The sequence below is a fragment of the Colobus angolensis genome, unplaced genomic scaffold, assembly GCF_000951035.1.
Source record: "Colobus angolensis palliatus isolate OR3802 unplaced genomic scaffold, Cang.pa_1.0 Scaffold200, whole genome shotgun sequence".
Lineage (NCBI taxonomy): Eukaryota > Metazoa > Chordata > Mammalia > Primates > Cercopithecidae > Colobus > Colobus angolensis.
The window spans coordinates 4,980,044-4,993,411 of NW_012115156.1; the positions used below are offsets into that span (position 1 = coordinate 4,980,044).

General features: G+C 37.9%; 1 protein-coding gene across 4 annotated transcripts in view; it reads right to left on the reverse strand.

Annotated features, from left to right (window-relative positions):
• Positions 1-13,368, reverse strand: part of LIN54 (lin-54 DREAM MuvB core complex component) — an 86,814-nt gene that overhangs the window by 46,597 nt on the left and 26,849 nt on the right. For 3 of the 4 annotated variants that reach the window (XM_011941769.1, XM_011941767.1, XM_011941770.1), the window contains exons 3-4: positions 10,051-10,174; positions 839-981 (exon numbers count right to left, since the gene is read on the reverse strand). The exons of the other annotated variant lie outside the window; for it this stretch is intronic. In XM_011941769.1, the coding sequence (XP_011797159.1) occupies positions 839-981; positions 10,051-10,174 (267 nt within the window). The remainder of the gene's footprint in view (positions 1-838; positions 982-10,050; positions 10,175-13,368) is intronic. 4 annotated transcript variants of the gene reach the window in all.

The following is a 13,368-nucleotide window of genomic DNA, read 5'->3' on the forward strand; positions in this document are numbered from 1 at the left end:
GAATTTGACCTTAATAAACTATATGAGATATCGTATTTGTACATTATATTCAAGGCTCATTAAAGAAACCAACACCTGGACTTTTAAAAAATGTAAGGCAAATGTTTAATGTTTGTTCTATTTATGAACAGTAACAAATCAAAGAAAGCAGGTGCAAAGGGCAGTATGTTTCCAGAGTCACAAGCGTGAAACCTGACAGAATAATAATGCTTGGCTTTCTATCTGAATCATATGTCCTTTAAAACATATCTTTTTCAAAATGTTATGCTGGTATAATAAAACTGTATGTTTTAGGAAAGTGAGTTAGATGACTTATTTACCTGACAACAAAATGAGAAAGCATTTGAATGCTTCCAATAAAATGTACTCAAGTTTAAACAACATTAATAATATGGCTACCAGCATCTGATGGCAATTTCTAGTACTCTGGGTCCATTACCAAGCAGAAGTTCAGATCTCCATTTTTTTAAAGTTACATTCAATATTTTATATTTATATCGTTAAGTCTATATGTACCTTCCACAAATACAGTAATTTTGCTAAAATATTAACTAAAGAAGAACGGAATACCTACATTATCAACTTTATTCAAAAGATTTTGTTGTACCCACATTCATATGGGCTATGGAAATCATATTCACATGCAAAATGATTACTATGTGTTTAAAGTAAGCTTTTTAATCTGTCAGACATCCTTGATTACTAAATTAATCCAGTCTTCACTGAATGCCTATTACTTGCTTGGGAAAGTATTAAAACTGAAGTATCTGAAGTGACTAGTAAGAAAATAAAGGCATCAACCACAATATTTGGTATTTGTGGCTAATTGATTTTTTACCTTATTTGGCGATTTCAAAGGTGAGATGGCTATTTTATTTGGTGTCTGTGTTGTAGAATTTAAAGTTGATCCAATAACACCACTTTCAGATATTGTTATGGTCTTTGATGGAGTTCCGGGAGTAGACTGTGAAAGAACCCTACCTGCAAATGAGAGGCAGCACATCAGTTTGACTTTTTTCAATAGTAGTATAAAAATTTATGTGATGATGCTCTACACTCACAAGGACTGCAGAATGTATGTTCGTTATTTCATGTTCAATACTTAATGAGGCACTAATGAACTGTGGTAACCCTAGGCAGAACTAAACAAAACACTACTTCTTAGCAATACTTAGTATCAGCCTACATTAAACTCTACAAAAATAGTTTAACTCATGTGTTCATCAATACTGTTGCTATATCCATCAGAGAGAAAGCTCAGGGCAACTAAGCAATGTGCCCTGTGTAACACAGCTCCTGAAAGTCAGGACATGAACCCAAGTCTTAACACTTCCATCTCTGTATTCTACTATCTATAGCTGTCTTCCCATTTGAACTTAAGCCATGAAGGTACAATTGATATCCACACTTATAAAACAGATAGTTACTGGACTAATTTAAACACTGACAGGTTTAATACTATCTGATTTTAGACTGCCAAACGGGATAGAAAAAATGTTTTTTCTACCCACCCCAGCCAGATTCCATACTGCATTCCCTTCTGGACAGGACCCTTCAGAAACAACAATGAAAAACTCTAGTGTCTGGATGCTTGGGGAACTGAAAATCATATTATATTGAGTTGAAATATCAGGAATTTTTATCCTAGGCAAGAAGAGACTACAAAGACATAACAGTTCTTCAAATTCTTGAAGACTGTGTGATAGCCATTATTCCCATTCACCAAGTATTCTAGCTTTCTCCCATTCTGGGCACACGGGTAGAACTGCACTTGCACTTCCTACCACTCCCACCCCATCTTGTAGTTAGAGTCATGTCACTACTCCTGGCAGATGAGTTATGAGTAGAAGTGACGTGTGTTATTCTTGGGTCATAGCATTTATTATTGCCTACGCAAGACCTTCCAAAGTTTATTTTCCTCCGCCATCTGAGATGGCAGCTCCTCGGTTAGCCTGTGTCCCTGAGTGACTATGAAGAGAAGATACTTTCTGAACCCACAATGGTCATATAGATAATCATGAAGTACGAATTTTTTAAAAAACAGGTTTTTTACCCTTCTGAGATTTGGAGATTATTTTGGCAGAAAAACCAAGATTATCCTAACTAATCCAGGCTGTCAGGTTAAAGGCTTAGAACCAATCTGTATCACATCAAATGTAGAGAAACAGAAAATATTTCAGCTCAGCACTAAGAAATAACTTCTAACAAAAATTTCCAATTGAAATGACTATTTCAACACAAGTGAGTTTCTAGTCACTAAAGGTGTCCCAAGCAGATGCTGGATAATCAAATACACCGGCTAAAGAAGAAAGTCAAGCATCTAAGAAGTAGAGAAGATTGCTAACTAAATTATCTCTAGAATCTGCTCTCACCTTTAGATACTATGATTAAACTCATAGATCCAGCTATAGAGATGAAGGAGGGCCGGGCACGGTGGCTCAAGCCTGTAATCCCAGCACTTTGGGAGGCCGAGACGGGCGGATCACGAGGTCAGGAGATCGAGACCATCCTGGCTAACACGGTGAAACCCCGTCTCTACTAAAAAATACAAAAAACTAGCCGGGCGAGGTGGCGGGCGCCTGTAGTCCCAGCTACTCCGGAGGCTGAGGCAGGAGAATGGCGTAAACCCGGGAGGCGGAGCTTGCAGTGAGCTGAGATCCGGCCACTGCACTCCAGCCTGGGCAACAGAGCGAGACTCCGTCTCAAAAAAAAAAAGAGATGAAGGAGAGAGCATGACAGTGAGGGAGAAAGGGTAAGAGAGAAAGAAAGGGCTTTCACTTTAGACAAAAATAAAGAACTAATGTTTAGCAGCTTCTGGGCCATTTTTCCTGATAACAATGCCAAAGTATGCCTTTTTTTTTTTTTTTTTTTTTTTTCCCTGAGACAAGGGTCTCGCTCAGTTACCCAGGCTAGAATGCAGTGGTGTGATCATAGCTCACTGCAGCCTTGATCTTCTGGGATCAAATGATCCTCCCACCTCAGCCTTCTGAGTAGCTGGGGCCATAGGCACATGCCACCATTCTCAGCTATTTTAAAATTTTTTTTAGACATGGAGTTGTGTCATGTTGCCCAGGCTGGCACAGTTTCTTTTTTAAAAAGTGAATCAAGTTTTTTCCCCATCTATGAATTTTTTAAGTATTTTTAATACAATTTTCAAAATTTCTTTGTAGTACATAGATTAATTTTAATGACATTCTGCCAGGTTTTTAAAAAACCTGAATACATCATAACTACATAAAGTCAATTATAAATAAACCAAATGAATCTACATCAAATGTTTAGAGAGCTGCTCTAAAGTATCGAGCCTGTCTAAAGTAATATGTTTGTCTATTCTGGTTTCCAAAGCTAATACCTATGGGATAAGTGTGAAGCCCCAACAACCATTATGTTAAGAAAAGAAATTACCAGTAAAGACACAGTTTCATAAAATGTTCAATATTTACAGCCACTGCTATAATTTCATATTTGTTAGGAATTACACATCTTTCAGATAATATTCATAAAGAGCCGGGCACAGTGGCTCACACCTGTAATCCCAGCACTTTGGGAGGCTGAGGCAGGTGGATCACGAGGTCAGGAATTCCAGACCAGCCTGGCCAACATGGTGAAACCCCGTCTCTACTAAAACTACAAAAATTAGCCGGGCGTGGTGGCATGCGTCTGTAATCCCAGCTACTTGGGAGGCAGAGGTTGCGGTGAGCTGAGATTGCGCCATTGCGCTCCAGCCTGGGCAACAAGAGGAAGAATCCCTCTAAAAAAAAAAAAGAAAAGAAAAAAAAATTCATATAGAAAATCCTCAATTCCTGAGGATAACTGATATCAGAAAAAGGCAACGTAATAGTAATTCACTTAAAACAGGAACAAAAACTTCAATATAAATTACAAAACTAAAAGTAATAAAACTTTTACTTTCTTTTTGTGGCCTATATTTTTTAAAAATTCCATTTATAATTGCAACTATATTAACTCTTAGGATGAACAAAGAAAAAAATCAGCTGTTGAGTTTCAGGGAGAGAGATTCCTTCTGAAAATCTGGGCAGCAAAAGGATAAATTATGTTGATAATGACAAATGGGCACGACATACTCATAAAGCAGGTCATTACTACCAAAATATTTCTAGATTTCATCAATGTTTCCAAGAACCTTGATATCCTTTGAAATTCAAGTTACTCTTTTTGAGGGTCCACTTGGCTTTCATCCTGATGGCATTTCTGATTATCTAATCTAACCTCCAAATCCCTATTTATCCTTAGTTCCACAGATTCAAGCAAGCATGCAAGCTACATAATTTCACCTTGAAATCAATTTCTGTTGTCAGGTATTCTCCAAGAATCAAAAGAGACATACTCCTTAAAGCCACAGACTGGAGAGGCTGGGGCAGGAAGCTAGAATATTTGAGTAAGGCCAAATTCTATAAGAGATTAATTTCACATTGTGATGAAGCTTGCTCCCATGAAGCAACCTTCTACCGTGAGAGCTGTGATAATGGGAACCTCTATTATCTCATGGAACTACCTCAAGTCTTGTCAGGTGGTTGGTATCTACATTTTACTAAACTAAGATGAACAAAATAATGTATTTACCCAAGATCACAGAGAAAATCAACAGAAGACCCATGACTAAAAACCCAAGTTTCCCAATAGCTCCTACTGTATTACTATAGTACCTCCATGATATACATATTCATGCAACAATACGCATTCACAGAACTACATCAAAGTGCCAAAAATAGGGGCCGGGCACAGTGGCTCACGCCTGTAATCCCAGCACTTCAGGAGGCCAAGGCGGGTGGATCACAAGGTCAGGAGATCGAGACCATCTTGGTTAACACGGTGAAACCCTGTCTCTATTAAAAATACAAAAAATTAGCCGGGTGTGGTGGCAGGCGCCTGTAGTCCCAGCTACTCAGGAGGCTGAGGCAAGAGAATGGCGTGAACCCTCGAGGCGGAGCTTGCAGTGAGCCGAAATCGTGCCACTGCACTCAGCCTGGGCGACAGAGCAAAACTCCATCTCAAAAAAAAAAAAAAAAAAGTGCCAAAAATTGTGCTAGGTTCTGGGGATGTGGAGACAGAGGAGAAAGTGAAAGAGCGAGAGAAACAAGATAAAAGAACCATCAATACAGTACATACATAACTACAATGGAACATGATTCTGCCTTAAAAAGAAAATTCTGATATATACTACAACACAAATGCACCTTAAGGACATTATGCTAAGTGAAATAAGCCAATCAAAAAAAAAAAGGGCAATGGACGGGCATGGTGGCTCACACCTGTAATCCCAGCACTTTGGGAGGCTGAGGTGGGCAGATCACCTGAGGTAAGGAGTTTGAGAACAGCCTGGCCAACATGGTGAAACATCATCTCTACTAAAAATACAAAAATTAGCCAGGCGTGATGGCACACACCTGTAATCCCAGCTACTTGGGAGGCTGAAGCAAGAGAATCACTTGAACCCAGGAGGCAGAGGTTGCAGTGAGCCAAGATCGTACCACTGCATTCCAACCTGGGCAATAGACTGAGACTCCATCTCAAATCCCAGCTACTTGGAAGGCTGAGGCAGGAGGATCATTTGAACCCGGGAAGGCACAGGTTCCAGTGAGCCAAGATCGCGCCACTGCACTCCAGCCTGAGTGACAGAGTGACAGACTGTCTCAAAAAAAAAACCATGGAGAGATAAAAGTGGGATACTAGTTGCCAGATGCTGGACTGGGGAAGGAAGAATAAGAAGTTTTTGCTTAATGGGTACAAGATTTCAGTTTTGCAAAAAGAAAAAGTTTTAGAGATGGAATGGTGGTGATGGTTGTATAACAATGCGAATGTACCTAATGCCAATGAACTGTACACTTAAAACAGTTAAGATGAGGCTGGGTGCAGTGGCTCACATCTGTAATCCCAGCACTTTGGAAGGCTGAGGCGGGTGGATCACTTGAGGTCATAAGTTCAAGACCAGCCTGATCAACATGGTGAAACCCCTTCTCTACTAAAAATACAAAAATTAGCCAGATGTGGTGGAGCATGCCTGTAGTCTCAGCAATTCAGGAAGCTGAGGCAGGAGAATCACTTGACCCTGGGAGGCAGAGGCTGCAGTTAGTTGAGATCATGTCACTGTACTCCAGCCTGGGTGACAGAGTGAAACTCCATCTCAAAAAAAAAAAAAAGTTAAGATAGTAAATTTTATGTTATGTATATCTTACCACAATTTTTTAAAAATAAGTTTTTTAAAAGAACTAGATGATGAGGCCAGGCACAGTGGCTCATGCCTGTAATCCCAGCACTTTGGGAGGCTGAGGCGGGAGGATTACCTAAGGTCAGGAGTTCGAGACCAGCCTGGCCAACATGGTGAAACCTCGTCTCCACTAAAAATACAAAAAATTAGCCAGGCATAGTGCCAGGCACCTGTAATCCCAGCTACTCAGGAGGCTGAGACAGCAGAATCGCTTGAACCCGGGAGGCGGAGGTTGCAGTGAGCCGAGATCGCGCCATTGCACTCTAGCTTGGACAATAAGAGTGAAAACTCCGTTCAAAAAAAAAAAAAAAGAGAGAGAGAGCAAGCTAGATGATGAACAAAAACACAAAAACAAAAAAAAAACTACCATCATGAAAAATTATAAGGGTTATGGGGAGACAGACAAGAAAACCAACATTTATAATATAGTATGACTAATGGATAACTCAAAGCCAGTGTGAAATTTATCAGAAGTTTAAGATAAGTACTTCGTAAGTATAACCAATTTTTATGGAAATAAATAGGAAATGATCAGAGAAAGAATACCTGACTAAACCTAGAAGTCAAAAACTTCCGAAATGGGTAATCTAAGAAATAAAATGGATGAGTCAGCCGCGAGGAACAGCAAAGAAAGGCATTCCATGTAAAAGGAACTTTGCCAAGACCCTTAGTCCTACAACTTAGTTTCGATCCATTTGATGATTTCTTACAATAAGTTAAATCAGTAGGTTTGGAGCTACTATTTTGGAGGTGAAAATAAAAAGGCATGCATTAGATCATAAATGCCTTTAATGCTAAGAAAGCACTGGCATTTGAACTTAATCCTGATGGGTCCAGCTGAAGAAATGAACAAAGCCAAGAAAATTTTAAGCAAGGGTGTGACAAGTTCAGATATGTATTTTAGAAAACACACTTATACACAAATATAAAATCATCTTGATTGAAACACAGAAAAAGATAGTCATCTTTAATGAGAAGCCCAAAAACCATTAAAAAAAGAAAATCTCAAGGTACTTTGAAAGAGTATTAGCTGGCAGGGTGCAGTGGCGCATGCCTGTAGTCTCAGCACTTTGGGAGGCCAAGACGGGTGGATCACAAGGTCAGGAGTTCGAGACCAGCCTGGCCAACATGGTGAAACCCCCGTCTCTACTAAAAATACAAAAGTTAGCTGGTTGTGGTGGCGGGCGCCTGTAATCCCAGTTACTCGGGAGGCTGAGGCAGGAGAATCGCTTGAACCCGGGAGGCGAAGGTTGCAGTGAGCCGAGATCGTGCCATTGCACTCTGGCCTGGGCAACAGGGCGAGACTGTCTCAAAAGAAAAAAAGCATTAGCTGCAATATAAAGACTAGCTGCATGAAAAAAGACTGCAGTCTTAGCTGCAATGTAAACATAAAGATGATGGAATCTCCTTGTGATACAATTCAACAGAAAGGCACTTGGATGGTTTAAAATTTAGCATATATGAATTTTTAAAGGTTATAAAGAACCAGTTAAAAGTAGAAATTATCTATCCAAACTGAACTTAATGCCAAGAATGCTAGTAAAATTTTACAGAAGTATATATGTATTCTGGTAGGGCTATTAAGTCCGTGTGCAATTAAAAAATAAAGTTACAATCGGTCTGCAACACATTATAAACAACCCAAAGACCAAGCAATGACATATACAAATGTCTATGATAGGGCGAACTCTTGACATTAACCAAAAATTCATTCAGACACTTCCTCAAACACTACAATTGTTTACCATACAACCCATACCTCCTCCTTCCCATTAACTAAAACTTTTCAGGGACTCTCTCAGAGTCTCTTCAGAAACTCAAAACAGGAAAGAATATCTCATTATAACACTCCTGGTTAAGTCCCTCTACCTATACAAAATCTCCAAGGGGACTGGTGTTTTCTTTTTAATCAATACTTCCAACCCTTGCTTACTTATAGCCAATTGCAGCCCACTTCCTAAACCAGCTCCAAACCCAAACCCTTTCCAGTCTTTTCTTTGGGGCCACACCTGCCTCCCATGACATGTCTCAAGACATCAGCTTCCTATACTGTCACAAATCTCTACTGAGCACCAAGAGAAAGAGAATAGTCACTCACCTAACACTGCTTTCACATTACAATTTTTCCATCTCTTCTCATTAGCTAAAATGAGAAGCCTCTCTACATACAAATACAAATCGAGCCTACGTACAAATCAAAGCCTCAGGAAAATGACAAGTCACTGCCATTGACTTCCGAGTTGTCTACCACTATGTTGTAAATGTATTAAAGATAGATGGGCCGGGCGTGGTGGCTCAAGCCTGTAATCCCAGCACTTTGGGAGGCCGAGACGGGCGGATCACGAGGTCAGGAGATCGAGACCATCCTGGCTAACACGGTGAAACCCCGTCTCTACTAAAAAAAAAAAAAAAAAAATACAAAAAACTAGCCGGGCGAGGTGGCGGGCGTCTGTAGTCCCAGCTACTCGGGAGGCTGAACCCGGGAGGTGGAGCTTGCAGTGAGCTGAGATCCGGCCACTGCACTCCAGCCTGGGCGACAGAGCGAGACTCTGTCTCAAAAAAATAAATAAATAAATAAATAAAGATAGATGGTTTTAATATACATGCTAGGAATGATTAGTTAATATTTGAGTACCCTCATCAAGAATACACAGTCTAGGGATGGGTAACTAGGATATGAAAGTCTCTAGTCAAAAGTTTACCATCCAGAGGTGCTTTCATACAAGCCTTTAGCACAGTAGAAATTAGAAATGATCCTATAACTAGTTAAAGAGTCATTTAGTATGGCTCTGGATTAAAGATCAATATGGCTGTGTGATCTTTCTCTAAAAACCTTGAGCTGCTAGCCAAACAAGGAATAGGAGGGTTGGACTTAGCCAAGCCATCAGAGAAAGAGACCGGAAAAAGAGAATCAATAGTGTCTACAAGAGAGCAATAGGATGGGTCATGGACTTCATCTTGAGGAAGGAAGAATTTGAGGACAGGAAAGGAATGATTATTGAGAAAGTAGAAAAATAAGTGGACCAGAAATTTCAAAGTCAATTGCTGGATTGGGAGTAGAAAGGCAAGTAAACTAAAAGAATAAAGAGAACGAACACTTGAAGTCAAGATTTCTGAGGTGATATAGTGATTGGTGATGACACATATTAAAGTATAAAATAAAAGAGAACTGGGCCACACTAAGGAGTGTTCTAATAAAAGTAATTCAGCTAAAATTCTGTTATCACTTAAGTAATTACTATCATTGTGACAATTTTCTGTTTACAGATAACTCCATATAGAGTATACTAAAATACCGAAACCAAAAATTCAAACACAAACCATGAAATACTACACTCTTGTGTATATTAATTTAAATTCATTAAACTTAGCACATGTGCTCCAGAGTCAAATTGCCTGGGTTCAAATTCCAGCTCAGCCATTTACTAGCTGAGTGCCTCCACTTCCACACTGGCAAAATGGGGATGTTATTAGTACCTACCTCATAGGATTGCTGGGGAATGATATAGTCACCACACGTAAAGGGCTAAGAATGGCGCCTGGCACACAGTGAACACTATATAAATATTAGCTAGTATTATTGGAGTTTGAGACTTTGCTAGTATCATGGTAAATTTCTACCAAAAACTAAGGAGACTAAAGTAATGAACTGATTTTCAGATAAGGCATTTTGCTTGAAGCAAACATTTCTTATTAACTAGTTTGGTTTATAATAATAAGCTATGTTTGTTACACTAAAACACTTTAAGTTGGCAGAACAGCCTTTTTAAATCTAAAAGGAAGATAAATATTTAGCTTAATAAACTATAAAGAAATATAACCTGCAATGACTGGTGGTGAAACTTGAGTTGTCTGTCCTGTAACTGCTTTACTATTAATTGGTTTTGCAAAGATCAGCTTCGTGATTACTGGACCAGAGGTTGGCGTTCGAGGCTTCTTAGCAATCTGAAACATATAAATAACTATGAAGACCATCTGTTTCTATAAAATGCCTATTAAATCAAAATTATACCAAAGATTCATACAAAGTAGTACATGTAAAACCGGCTCACACTTAACAGAATATATCTATGTATTAATATTAATGTTAAGAACATTTAAAATGCATTCATCAAAATATTAATATGATCATATCCTTAATCCCATATATAATAATACTTTTGCATTTTATTACAAGTCCTTATTTTCATGTCTTGGATATATGCATATGATGAAAACAAAATTAATAATAATGTTTAATGAAAAAATAAAACTATGGCACAGTAATATTCTTGTTCAAAATAACAAATTATTCAATAATAAAAAGAGTAAGTAAAGAAAGTATAGTGCAAATGACGAAGCCACCTATATATACAATCACATTGGCCCTTGAACGCAAAATATGAATACATACACATTAAAGGTAGGCTTATGACTAGATTTTCAACTTTAGATCTAAATATGAGGAGTAGATTAAGGGAGAACTGAGTAAGGTAAAGCCCTAGGGTACAAAACAGAAAAATTTGGTAGAACAAAACTATTATAAGGGCAACAGCTGTGAAATATTATTTACTAAACTATTAGGTACTATACTTCTCTTCTTTTAAAGAGGGGGTTCCGGGCCAGGTGCAGTGGCTCATGCCTGTAATTCCAGCCCTTTGGGAGGCTGAGGCAGGAGGATCACTTGAGGTCAGGAGTTCAAGACCAGCCGGGCCAACATGGTGAAACCCTGTCTCTACAAAAATACAAAAATTAGCAGGGTGCGGTGGCGCACACCTATAATCTTAGCTATGTGGGAGGCTGTGGCAGGAGAATTGCTTGAACCCAGGAGCAGAGGTTGCAGGGAGTAAAGATTGCACCACTGCACTCCAGCCTGAGTGACAGAGTGAGTGAGACTCTGTCTCCAAAAAAAACAAAAACAAAAAAAAAAATGGGGTCTCATCTCATCACCCAGGCTGGAGTGCAGTGGTGCAATCATAGTTCACTGCAGCCTGAAACTCCTGGGCTACAGCAACTGTTTACTATATTTTAAATTCCTTGAAGAGAGAATCTATATTTAATTCATCTCCAACTTGAAGTTATATATTGACACACTGTTGATCTGAATTATAATTCTCCGCAAGTCAAGGAGTGTAGAATTATCAAATTTTTATATTGCAATTATCACCATATACAAAGATACAGCTTCTTCTGAAAGTTAAAAGAAGAAATTTACCTAGGATAAAAATCAAAGAATTTTAGAGCGTGAAGAACATTAAATATTAATTATATCTTTTGGCAATGAAAATTGAGACCATAAAAGTACTATTTATTATAGGAAATAGTGACTCAAATGAAAATATATGACCAACGTGAATAACTGAAATACACCGGAAGCTATAATAGATCACAGAACTAGACAAATATTAGCTCTTTGTGCTCAAATTATAAACTAAATAACACAATATATTACTTTTTTATACTCAGAACACATTACTGACAAAACCAACTGTATATACGATACAAATTACTTAAAAAAGATACCCATTATTGTATTTAAAAACAGCCAACTTGCAAAACTATAACATACTCAAATAAATCCATAATTATACTCTAGAAAGCTAATGAAATTTAGAGAAATACAAATTTCCCAAGTATGTTTACAGCCTAAAACCCTAAAGTCAGTCAAAATTGTATCTATTGTATCTATAATATTAAGGATCTCTAGAGATAGAAGTATTGCTATTCTTAGAATAACATATTAACAATAAATAACCTTAGCTATAACAATTATAGGCTTAAAGTATTTCCCCATTTTAAACTGACTTTTCACAATCATGAGTATATGAATACTTATCAGTGAGAAAAAAATATAAACAGTACAACCAAAAGCACATTAATTATTCAAATAAACAATCTCATCTTGCCCTTGTGGTTATGTTTCTTTAGAGGTGCTGAAAATAATAACTTTTTGGTTCCATTAAAGAACTATGAATTTTTTGCACTATGAATTCTAAAGTATCCTGGAACAAAATTATTAAGTAAAACAAAGCATCAAAGATCACTTTAACAAGTTTATAGAATCAGCAGCTTAAGACAAAAATGAAAAAAAACCTTACAAATAAGGTAGTAAAATATGTCATCAAGTAATACATACAAGTAATTTTTGGCACTGTGTTGGATAGATTCAGGAGCTAGTAAGGAGTTCTGTTGTCCCAGACTGCTAGTTATTTACTACTCTCATAAACTACGCACAGGAAACATGGCAAAGTGTTTATGTATCTGTTATTACATATAATTATACCTCTGTTACTGCCTCTGGCTTCAAAGGTCACGTCTTTTCTTCATTTTTCAAGATGGCCTCCATCTTGCACCCTTGACTGCTAACTATACCCTAACATTCTTAATACTCTGATTAAACTTAAGACAACACTGACAACTATCTAGGGGGAAAAAAAACCCAGAAAATCATATAATCTTTGTAATACTAAACCAAATATTCTAGTGTTGAAAAAGGAAAAATATAGATGCATAGTTTTTAATTTGTCTTTTGTGCTTCAGAGCTTTGTAGGTTACTTCTGAGTTGGAAAGACTTAAGTCGCCTAAAAATAACGGACCGTACAAGTAAAAAAATATTCTAAATGTAATTCTTTTGTCTTTATTGTGTTTTTTTAAATAGAATTATTTTTTATTAAATAGAATCAGGCTTTAGAAAACTAACAGTAGCCTGGGTGCAGTGGCTGGTGCTTGTAATCCCAGCACTTTTGAGAGGCCAAGGCAGGTGGATTGCTCGCATCCAGGAGTTTGAGACCACCATGGGCAACACCGGGAACCCCCATTGCTACAAACAAAAATACAAAAATTGGCCAGGTATGGTGGCTTGCGTCTGTAGTCCCAGCTACTTGGGAGGCTGAGGTGGGAGGATCATTTGAGCCTGGGAGGTCAAGGGTGCAGTGAGTCAAGATTACACACTGCACTCCAGACTGGGTGACAGCGAGACCTTTCTCAAAAACAAAACAGAACAGAAAAGTTACAATAAAACAAGTTATAAGAATTAGACCCCAGTATTCGCTTTTATCATCATTACTTAGGGAATTAAAGTGGAGAAATAATAGATACAAGCAACACTGGTCAGGGAAATGGCACATATGCCTTGCTCTCATAAATTAAAAAAAAAAAAA